Here is an 11215-nt window from a genome sequence, read left to right on the forward strand (position 1 = left end):
CCAGGTTCAGGCCATTCTCCTGCCTCAGCCTCCGAGTAGCTGGGACTACAGGCGCCCGCCACCACGCCCGGCTAGTTTTTTGTATTTTTAGTAGAGACGGGGTTTCACTGTGTTAGCCAGGATGGTCTCGATCTCCTGACCTCGTGATCCGCCCGCCTCGGCCTCCCAAAGTGCTGGGATTACAGGCTTGAGCCACCGCGCCCGGCCTGTATTTTTGGTAGAGACGGAGTTTCACCGCATTGGCCAGGATCTCCTGACCTCGTGATCCGCCCGCCTCGGCCTCCCAAAGTGCTGGGATCACAGGCGTGAGCCACCATGCCCGGCCTAGATCTAGGGCTTCTACAAGGTGGGAACTTGGAGGCCTGGAAGCATCCAAGGCTGAAACCCGGAGTGGGTGGGATCTCGGCTGCAGGGCACCCCATCCTCTGCCCCAGCCGCCCCGGTCCCCGTGCACTCACGTTCCGCCCGATTCTCTTGTTGATGGGCTTCATAAGGAAGGAGGAGAAGAAGCCGCTGAGGTACATCACCAGGGGAATGGTCGCGATGAACTTCTGCGGGGGCAGAGCCAGGCACGGCGTGTCAGTCATGGCTCGCCAGGCTGGGGCCGTCCCATCCCAGCATCCCCACCCCAACCCGCTCACCTTGGGCAGGTGGAGGGAGTAGGTGAGGTACATGGCCATGTAGGTCTGGGACAGGTTCACGATGAGCCTGGTGGTCATGTACAGCACGCCCACCTGTGGGCAGACAGAGGGACTGGCAGGGATCAGGAGGGCCTTCTCCACTCCCACCAGCAGGGGGCACCGGGGCCGGGGTGGGCGCGCCCTGCAGCTGGCATTTGATCCATTGGTAGTGACTGCCCAGTGGGGTGGGCCGGGGAGAGGAGAGCGGCGCTTGATGAGTGATGTCTGCCCCGGGTGTGGGCTGCACCAGCGGCCGCTTGTGCTCTGTGTCTGGACGCAGCTTGCCTCACAGAGCAAAGGCCCGGTGGGTGGGAGAGGAGGTCCACGCCAGCCCCGCCGCCCCCAGCACGCACCTGGTAGAAAGCCGGCTCCCGGAGCCAGTGCTTCCAGAGCAGCAGGGGCTGGGCGACAGCGGGGGCCAACAGGGGGGTGTGCTCGCCCGGCTCCTCCACGTGCGGCCGGCACACCTCTCCCGAGTGCCCAGGTGGAACAGCAGTGAGAACACGGGGCCGACACCCACCACCAGCAGGGACAGGTTCTGGGGACCCGGGGGAAGCCGTCAGTGGCGGCTGGCCCAGCCCCTATCCCAGGCTTGAGGACTTCAGGCTGACCACCCGGAAAACCAGCTCACCCGAGGGAACATAGGCACATCCACGGCCCCAGCTGGTCGCCGATGTCGATGTCCTGGGTGGGCTCCACCCGTGACGAGCCCTGCAGGTGCAGCAGGAGCCAGAAGCTGGCCGCCCGTGGGGCGGTGATGTTGGCCCACCCGGCGGTGAGCGTGCCTGGCGGACAGGCAAGCAGGGGACTCAATGGGGCAGCCAGGACCCGGGCCCTTCTTCCCGCATGGCAGCGCCCGTCAAAGCAGCCTGGGAACCCTGACCTGATGGGTGATTCTGGCCACCGTCACACTGTGGCCTCCAGGAAGCCCATGCTGGCCTCCATTTCCCCAGCCCGCACATTATCTAACGCAGGACAGCTGTGACCCGCAACTCCCTGCTTCGTGCCTAGGACCAGGGTGCAGTGACTCAATGGCCCGGAGTCCGCTGCAACCCAAAGTCCTGAGAACCCAGGGCTCACAGAAGCCCGGGAGTGGGAGATTCTTCCCGGATGCTGGGCGGCTGCAGGCGAGGGGGCTCCCTGGTCTAGAAGCATCCCAGGCCATTGCCCGCAGCCCGGCCGGGCATGGAGAACCCCAGGGGGCCTCAGAATCCCTACACGAATCCAGTCTCTTTCTGGCGGGGAACCAGCGCACCTCCAGAGGCCACGTGAGCACAGCAGGAGGTCAGCTGGCAAAGCGATGGCACGTAGGAAGTGCCTGGGGTCTGGTCCCGGTCAGCTGGGGCCCTCAGGGGCCCTGGGCATTGGGCAACCCGTGTCGTTAGCGCCTGCACCTGTCTCATGGCCATAATGGGGAACTCAGATCCGGGGGTGGGGAGGAGGCCAGAGTAGGCGGAGCTGGTGATGCACGGTCAGATGTGGAGACAGCGAGCTCCTCCGACACAGAGGCGCTCTGTGGACCCTGGCTTTGGGCACTAGCTGGGGGCAGGCCCTCCTCCTGGAGGTGCGATGGGGAGAACAGTTCCCCCTCCACCTCACAGGAGGAGGAGTAGGAGTTTAGGAAGTTGAGATTCATGTTAAGGGCCTAGAACTATGCCAGGCACAGCAGGTGTAATACATCATCCTCATAACCAGAACCTCTTCCTGTGCCTCTAGCAAGTGAGTGGATAAGCCGGGCACCTGCCGCGCCCAGGTGTAACAGAAAGAATTCTTTTTTTTTTTTTTTTTTTGAGACGGAGTCTTAGCTCTGTCGCCCAGGCTGGATGCAGTGGGCTGCCAGTCTCGGCTGCAAGCTCCACCTCCCAGGTTCAGGCCATTCTCCTGCCTCAGCCTCACGGTAGCTGGGACTTCCTGGCTCCACATAAGCCCGGCTAGTTTTTTTGTATTTTTAGTGGGGCGGGGTTTCACCATGTTAGCCAGGATGGTCTTGATCTCCTGACCTCATTGATCCACCACCTTGGCCTCCCCAAAGTGCTGGGATTACAGTGAGCCACCGGCCTAGTCAGCAGAAATTCTAAGGCAGCCCCACAGAGGCCTTGCCCAGTCCCATCCCCTCCCGTGGCAGCAGGACCTGTAAGTCATGCATGGACACTACAGGATGTAGCGGGCTAAGTGGCGTTCTATGGCAGGGGAAAGGGACTGCTTGGACATGTTCTAACAAAGACAGCAGTCCTTTCGGACATATCCACAGGAGATTACTGTGGTCCAAGCGGGGGTGGCTCATACCTGTCATCCCTGGCACTTTGGGAGGCGAGGAGAGGCAGATCACTGAGTCAGGAGTTCGAGAGACCAGCCTGGCCAACGGTGAAATCCATCTCTACTAAAAATACAAAATTAGCGAGACAATGTCTTGAGCACCTATATCCCAACTATTTAAGGAAGGCGAGGCTGGAAATCGCTGAGCTCAGGAAGCGAGGAGCTGCAGTGAGCACCGGGCGCACTGCACTCCAGCCTCAAAAACAAGCTGAGCCAGACACAGTGACTCCACCTGTAATCCCAGCACTTTGGGAGGCCAAGACAGGCAGATCACCTGAGTCAGGAGTTTGGGACCAGCCTGGCCAGCATGGTACAGAAACTCTGTGTCTAATAAAAATACAAAAAAAAAAAAAAAAAAGAATTAGCAGAGATAGGTACCACTGCCTCAGCCTGGGCGACAGAGGCGAGATTCTCTCGAGGGAGACTACTGTGGTGGGCTGGCCGTCCAGGCCATCCTTTGGGAGAAAAGGACTTAGGACTTCTTGGATAGATTCCCCCTGCTGGCCTCAGAAGCAGCAGCCGGCCCACCATGATCTGCACAGGTGCGAGGCGGCAAATTCCATGCACCAACCCGTGAGCACAGAGGGAGGGACGCCCCAGCCTTCCCTGGGGCCCTAACCGGGACAGCCCTTGAATGCGGGCTGGAACCCAGACCTGGGGGAAGCGCTACACCCCTCTCCTGGCTCGGCCAAGCCCGAGTCCCTGACCCCAAAACTGTGACAGGAGAAATGTGGAGTGGCGAGTGTGGTGGCCACCTGTAATCCCAGCACTTTGGGAGGCCAAGGCAGGAGATCGTTTGAGCCCAAAGGTTTCCAAGACCAGCCTGGGCAATAGTGAGACCCCATCTCTACAAAACCTTTAAAAAAACAGCTGGATGTGGTGGCACCTCCTGTAGTCCCAGCTACTCCACGAGGCTGAGGCAGGAGGATCCCACTTGAGTCCAGGAGGTTGAGGCTGCAGTCAGTGGTCGCACCACTGCACTCCAGCCTGGGCAACAGAGTGAGACCTCCTCTCCAAAAATAAACATATAAGGCGAGGCCTCAGTGGCTCAAGCCTGTAATCCCAGCACTTTGGGAGGCCGAGCCAGGCGGGATCCGAGGTCAGGAGATTGAGACCATCCTGGCTAACCGGTGAAACCCATCTCTACTAAAAATACAAAAAATTAGCGGGTGAGGTGGCGAGCCTGGTCGGCCTCGGGAGGCTGAGGCAGGAGAATGAAGTAAACCTGGGAGGTGGAGCTTGCAGTGAGCTGAGATCCAGCCACTGCACTCCAGCCTGGGCAACAGAGCAAGACTCGTCTCAAAAAAATAAATAAAAATAAAAAATAAACATAAAGACTGCCTGGTCACCGAGCTGCCGAGTCTCTGGCCACTCGTTACGTGGCCCCACTGACTGATAGGCCGAGCCAGGGCCCACCCTGCCCACGGGGGAGGGTGCCCAGGCACCTGAGTGCTGTGAGCTCCACCTTCTCATGGTCGTTGGTGACGAGCTCCGGGATGAGGCTGAGGTGGGAGATCTGTGTGGAGGCCCAGCCGAACTGGAAGATCACGATGAACGGGCCATAGTAGAGGAGGGCAGCCCACTCGGGCGTGGCCGCCCCGCAGCCCAGGCAGGGGCTGAAGATGAAGGGGAAGGACAGCAGGACGCAGACGGTGCCTGTGGACGGGTGGGGTGGTCAGTCATGGGGCCGTCCCACACCAGCCAGGGCTCCCGGGGTGGGGACACGGAGGGAGGAGAGAGGGAAACCGAGGCGCAGACGAAGATGCCCCTCCCATGCACACAGTCACGCACGAGGGAGGGTCTGCAGCTGGGGTCCCCCAGGCTTATGGCCCTGGTGACAAAAGGGGAATCTGATACCAGGTACCTGGGCTCAGCCTGTAAGTCAGAAGAATCCGGGTGCAGGGGGTCCCCCGGAAACCTGCCCCCAACAGGTGCCCCGGTTACAGCCACAGCCTCCCCCGGCTCCTCCCCCTCAGCCACTGACAAGCCTCCCATGGGGCCTCGGGAAGCGGGAGGCCCAGGTAGGGCTGGGCGGGGCTGGGCTGGACCCTGCCCTCCTTGAGCTCCGCTGTCCCTGTCAGCTCCTAAGGTGACCACTCCCTATAACACTGTGGCGTCCAGGCCTCCAGGGACATTCTGGAAATAGCACTTGCCCCCAACCCGAGATCTGCTGTGCCAAGCCCTGGTTCTTCACATCCTCAGAAAAAACCCCTAAGATACCTTGGAACAAATGTAAGATCCTCCCTGCAGCCCACAGGGCCCTTTGCGACCTGCCCTGTTCCCTCTGTGCCCTGTCCTGCCCTGCCCTGCCCTCTCCCTCTTCTCTCTCTGCTCCAGCCATGCACGTCTCCTCACTGTTCCTCCAACACCCCAGGCGGTCCTGCCCCAGGGCCTTTGCATGGACGTGCCTCTGCCTGGAGCTCTCTTTCTCTCACATCTTAGCAAGACCGGCTTCTTTTCACCTCTGGGTTCAACGGGAATGTCACCTCCTCAAACACCTCTCTCCTGGCCCTTGCAGCTCCTACTTCACCCTTCAGCGCACCAGAGAATTCTCTGTCTGTCTGTCTGCCAGCTTCCTGGCGGCTTTCCTCTGCAGACAGCAGCTTCTGAGGGGCCTGGGGAGACCCAGTATGGAACTCAGGCACTTCAATATCTCCACTTTTTTAGAGAGTCTTGCTCTGTCGCCCAGGCTGGAGTGCACTGGCGAGATCTTGGCTCACTGTAACCTTTGCCTCCGGGTTCATGTGATTCTCATGCCTCAGCCTCCCGAGTAGCTGGGACTACAGGCACCTGCCACCACGCCCAGCTAATTTTCGTATTTTTAGTAGAGACAGGGTTTCACCACGTTGGCCAGGCTGGTCACCAACGCCGACCTCAGGGGAACCACCTACCCTGGCCCTCCCAAGGGGTGGGGTTTTAGGGGTGAGGCCCTGCCCCCCGCCTTTTTTTTTTTTTTTTTTTATTGAGACAGAGTCTCACTCTGTGGCCCAGGCTGGAGTACAGATCTCAGCTCATTGCAGCCTCCGCCTCCCGGGTTCAAGTCATTCTCCCACCTCAGCCTCCCATGTAGCTGGGATTACAGGCGCCCGCCACCATATCCAGCTGATGTTGGTAGGGATGGAGTTTCACCACGTTGGCCAGGCTGAACTCGAACTCCTGGCCTCAAGTGATCCACCTGCCTCAGCCTCCCAAAGTGCTGGGATGACAGGCGTGAGGCACCGTACAGGCTGTTCCTTCACTATCTTCTGAGCAGTGAAAAACAATAGTGGCTCTGACACAGCCTAGAGACGTGGGTGTCATGATCCTCATTTTCCAGATGGGAAAACTGAGGCCCCTAGAGTGAGCCGGAGCCAGGCTCCTTCCCTGCAGCCCTGTACTCCTCTCCTCCCAGCCTGGGGCACCTGGAAGGGCCCCTGTACCACCAAGCCTGGCGGCAGGACCTCCTTCCTCCCTCCAGGCTCCAGAGATGACCTCACCCCCAGACGCTGGGCCAGCCCCCGGAGAACTGGAATGGGGAAGTGAAACCAAAGGCAGCCTCTGCTGCTGGCTTCCCTGGAACTAGGGCCTGGGAGGGTTTACGCGGATTCCCGGGGTCCTGGCGGGGTCATCCGGGGGCAGAGCACGAACTGTGGACTCCGGTGAGAAGGTCTCTTCCTGGCCGGACTCCCTGTTCCTGCTGGCCAGTCTGGGTTAACCATTGCTGGGGCCAGGCTGCCTGGCAGGGGGAGCTTGGGCAAGTGACTGTGCCTCTCTAGGCCTCAGTTTTCAGAAAGCAGGGATTGTGGCCAGGAGTGGTGGCCCATCCCTGTAATCCCAGCACTTTGTGAGGCTGAGGTGGGAGGATCGCTTGAACCCAGGAGGTCGAGGCTACAGCGAGTCACGATCGTGCCACTGCACTCCAGTCTGGGCGACAGAGCGAGACCTTGTCAAGAAAAAAAAAAGAAAGAAAAAAACAATGAAAAGAAATGAAACAAAAAGAGAAAGAAAGGAAAAGAAGAGGCTGGGTGCGGTGACTCACGCCTATAATCCCAGCACTTTTGGGAGGCCGCGGCGGATAGATCACCTGAGGTCAGGAGTTCGAGACCAGCCTGACCAAATTGGTGAAACCCTGCCTCTACTAAAAATACAAAAATAAGCCGGGCGTGGTGGCACGCGCCTGTAGTCCCAGCTACTCGGGAGGCTGAGGCAGGAGAATCACTTAAACCCAGGAGGCAGAGGTTGCAGTGAGCCGAGATCACGCCACTGCCTTCCAGCCTGGGCAACAAATCAAGACTCCATCTCAAAAAAAAAAAAAAAAGACAAAGAAGGGTAGTGAAAGTTCCTGCCCATGGGGACGTGGTGGCTCACACCTGTAATCCCAGCACTCTGGGAGGCTGAGACAGGCAGATCACTTGAGGTTAGGAGTTCAAGCCCAGCCTGGACAATATGGTGAAACCCTGTCTCTACTAAAAATAAAAAAATTAGGCGGCTTTGGTGGCACGTGCGTATAATCCCAGCTACTTGGGAGGCTGAGGCACGAGAATCATTTGAATCCGGGAGGCGGAGGTTGCAGTGAGCCAAGATCCCGCTACTGCACTCCAGCCTGAGCAACAGAGTGAGACTCTGTCTCAACAATAAAAAAAACAAAAAGAAAGTAAGTTCCTGCCCCACAGGCTGCTGTGGGGATAGAGTTCACGTGTGGCACCAGCAAAAGCTCCGTCTACTCTGAACCACTTCCTGCTTCCGCAGCTTCAAAGTGAGGACTGGTCCTACCTTTTCCACAGCTGCTTCTGCTACTTGGAATGCGCCTCTCCACACACTCCTACCCATCCTTCAATACCTCAAAGCTAATGTCCTTCCTTCTGAAGCCCATTTGTGCCACCTGCTCACCCATAGGACTGTTTGTGTCTGAGTCTGAGGGTCCTCTCAGGATTGGGGGGAGCCCCCCAGGACTTGTTAAGGGGCAAAGCGAGTCCTTAGCCACCAGCCCCAGACTTGGGGGTGAAATACAGAAGTGGGTGCCATTGCCACGGTGACCTTCACTCAAGTCACCTGCTCAGGCATCAAGAGCAGCTGCATGGGCTTCTGCTCCCAACAGACCCTCCAGGCCCACCCAGGTGGCCCCCGACTCTCAGCTCCCGGGGCAGGTGCCCCCTCCCCAAGGCGGGGAAGAGGGGTGACGTTGGAGGCCTTGGTGTCCGATTGGAACACCCATTCCCAAAAGCCTGCTTTGGAAAAACATAAAGCCTCCAGTTACTTTTTCTGTTTGTTTTCTTGTTTGGGTTTGTTGTTGTTGTTTGTTTTGTTTTGTTTTAGACAGACTCTCGCTGTGTCTGGAGTGCAGTGGCGTGATCTCCGCTGACTACAGCCTCTGCCTCCCAGGTTCAAATGATTCTCCCACCTCAGCCTCCTGAGTAGCTGGGATTATAGGCACGTGCCACCACACTCAGCTAATTTTTGTATTTTGGTAGAGACAGGGTTTTGCCATGTTGGCCAGGTTGGTCTCAAACTCCTGACCTCAGGTGAGGAGGCCTCCCAAAGTGCTGGGGTGACAGGAGTGAGCCACCGCGCCCGCCCTGCCCAGAAATTATCTTGTGCATCTGTCAAAGAGCTTATCCAACTATTATGATCAAAGAGGAATTTGGAGCCCTGGGCTCCACTCAGGGGAAGGGACAGCCGGTCCCCTCCCTGTCTGCCGCCACCTCAGGTGACCCGGGAATAGCCCAGACATAGGAAACATGAAAATCCAGTCCTCAAGTTGTGCCTCCTGCTGGGCCTGCGCCCTCACACCACTGGAGATCCACTGCCTCTTGCAAAAAATGTCAACACCCAGACCCTGGGGCCAACCACCCACCTCAGTCATTGTTCCCAAGGGTGAGGAGGCACCGGCCTGCCCCTCCTGCAGCCTGGAATTCCAAGAACTGAGCAGGATTCCTGGCCCTGCCTCCTGAAATGCCCTGTGTGTCCCAAATGCCAGGACGCAGCCGGCACTTCTGTGAGGGCAAGAAGAGCAGGGAAGGAGGCCGGCTAATCTTCAGGCCCAGGGTCCGGGCGGGGAGAGGAGGGCCGCTGGGAGGCAGTCCTGCAGTCTTATCGATGGGCACCGGGGCAGGGTGACCCAGCCCATGACGCCGGCCTCCTGCCCTCCCAACAGCCCTCTCTAATCAGGGCACCTCCCCCAGACCTAGGGGGGTCCCTGACCCTGGCCAGACAGACAGAGGCAATGCAAGAACAGGGCAGAGACCCCTGACCCTCCAGTCCCACCCAGGCGGCTCCGAACTCTCAACTCCGGGGCAGCACCCTCCAACCGCCCACGCACCAGGTTGCCCTGGCAGGACAGACAGAGACAGGAGGCTCTAGGCAGCCTGACTGTCCCTCAGCCATAGCTGTCCCGGTTGGTCACCCTAATAGATGAGCTCAGGCTAGACAGACTGAGAGGAGGCACCACCAACCCTCCAAAGGGTTCAGGGCGGCCCGGGGGGTCAGACGGACAAAGGCATTGACACTAGGAAGTCATGTAGTCAGATGGTGAAGGCCCTGCAGGTCAGACAGCAGCTCTGAGGCAGACAGACAGGGGAGGCTGGGCCAAGGGACAGACAAAAGGGATACGGGGCAGTTAAGCAGACAGACAGGGGAGGCTCACGGCTCAGGCAGATAGAGAGGCCCTGCACGGTTGGACACATGGGGGAGGCCCTGCACAGTCAGAGAGATGGGGGCGGCTCAGGCCATGGGCAGAAAGATAGACGGGGGAGGCTGGATGGTGGGATAGGCAGGGGAGGTTCAGGAGTGACACCACAGAGGGACCACTGGGTAGTCAGACAGAGGCAGGAGGCTCAGGCCACAGAACAGACAGATAAGTGAAGACTCAGCTCATGGGGCAGACACACAGGGAAGACTTAGGCCCCAGGCAGGCAGACAGAGGGGACAGGGTGGTGGGACTGATGGAGGAGGCTCAGGCCGTGGGCACAGACAGACAGGTAGGGAAGGTTCTGGCCATGGGACAGACAGAGGGGTGAAGACTCAGCCCATAGGGCAGAGAAATAGGGAGGTTAAGGCCGTGGACAGACAGTGCAGGGGGGCTCCGGCCACCGGACAGACAGACCGAGGGGAGACTCCGATCCCGGGCAGGCAGACAGGGGGTGGCGGGTCAGAGGGAGGAGGCTGCCGGGTCGCGGAGTCTCCGAGGGACTGCCTGACAGGTGGCGGGGCCGGGACGCTTACCGACCAGGTGCCAGGCCTTGCGCGGGCCGTAGCGGGGGCAGCAGCCGGCGGCGCGGTCGGCCTCGTAGCCCACGAGGGGTGTGCACAGCCCGTCGGCCACCTGGCCCAGCAGCAGCAGCAGCCCCGCGCCGCGGGAGCTGTAGGCGCGCACCGAGTGCAGGTAGAGCAGCAGGTAGGTGAACCACATGGATGCACACAGGTCGTTGAGGAAGTGGCCCACGGCGTAGCTCAGCCGCGCCACCAGGGACAGCGGCCGCCGGGACGGCGCCGCTCCGGCCGCTGGGGGTCCCGGGCCCATTGCGGCGCCGGGCACGCGCCCCCCACCCCCGGGCTCCGCGGAGGGTACCGGGGCCAGGCCTTCGGGGGTGCCGTCGGGAGAGGCGCCGGGGACGCCCAACACGCGCCGGGCACTCCGCACTCCGCGCCCCGCTCTCCTCCGGCCGCGCCCGCACCCGCGTCTGCGGCGTCCGCCCCAGGCTGGACTCTGCGGCTGCCGGGCCCCAGAGTCCGGAGACTGCGCCGGGCGGGGAGGGGCGGGGCGGTTCCGGCGCCTGAGCCAATTGGAGCCGCATCCCGGGGAACCGCAGCCAATCGCCAAGGAGAGCGGAGAGGGGCGTGGCCGCAGGGCTGGTTCCGCCTCTACGCCGGGCGCCCGTGCGATCCTAGCGCCCGCCGGGTATGAGGGCGACCCCCTAGCGCTCCGCGTCAGTGGCCGGCACCCCCTTAGACCGGGGGAGGGAAATGTACCAGGGGGCACCGCCGGCTCCCACCCAGACCCCGCCTCCAGGCCCGCGCCACCCCAGTCCACCCGGAGCTGGACGGCCCAGCGGGCTGGGGTGGAGTGGGTAGGATGGGCTCTGGGTTTGGGGTCGCAGGGAGGTCCGAGCCCGAGCTGGCCTCGGGGTCCGCTGACTTCCCGACCTAGAGAGACGGGATCTGGAGAGGACGCAACAACACTAATTGGTTACTAACGGTAATAATGGGGGTAATCAACATAATAGTACCAGCTGGCCTTTAAC

At 60.4% G+C, this 11215-nt stretch overlaps 1 protein-coding gene across 1 annotated transcript; it reads right to left on the reverse strand.

The window, feature by feature from the left end:
• Nucleotides 1-242: 242 nt before the first annotated feature.
• On the reverse strand, nucleotides 243-10714 carry LOC101024551 (major facilitator superfamily domain-containing protein 12; the record flags this gene model as incomplete). The annotated part of the gene is given in 8 exon segments (XM_031661493.1): nucleotides 243-551; nucleotides 642-734; nucleotides 1034-1144; nucleotides 1147-1218; nucleotides 1312-1337; nucleotides 1340-1465; nucleotides 4440-4652; nucleotides 10197-10714. Coding segments are annotated over 8 exon segments (1248 nt in total), but the record flags the coding sequence as incomplete, so codon positions are not given.
• Nucleotides 10715-11215: the final 501 nt, after the last annotated feature.

The sequence above is a fragment of the Papio anubis genome, unplaced genomic scaffold (assembly GCF_008728515.1).
Source record: "Papio anubis isolate 15944 unplaced genomic scaffold, Panubis1.0 scaffold1747, whole genome shotgun sequence".
Taxonomy (NCBI): domain Eukaryota; kingdom Metazoa; phylum Chordata; class Mammalia; order Primates; family Cercopithecidae; genus Papio; species Papio anubis.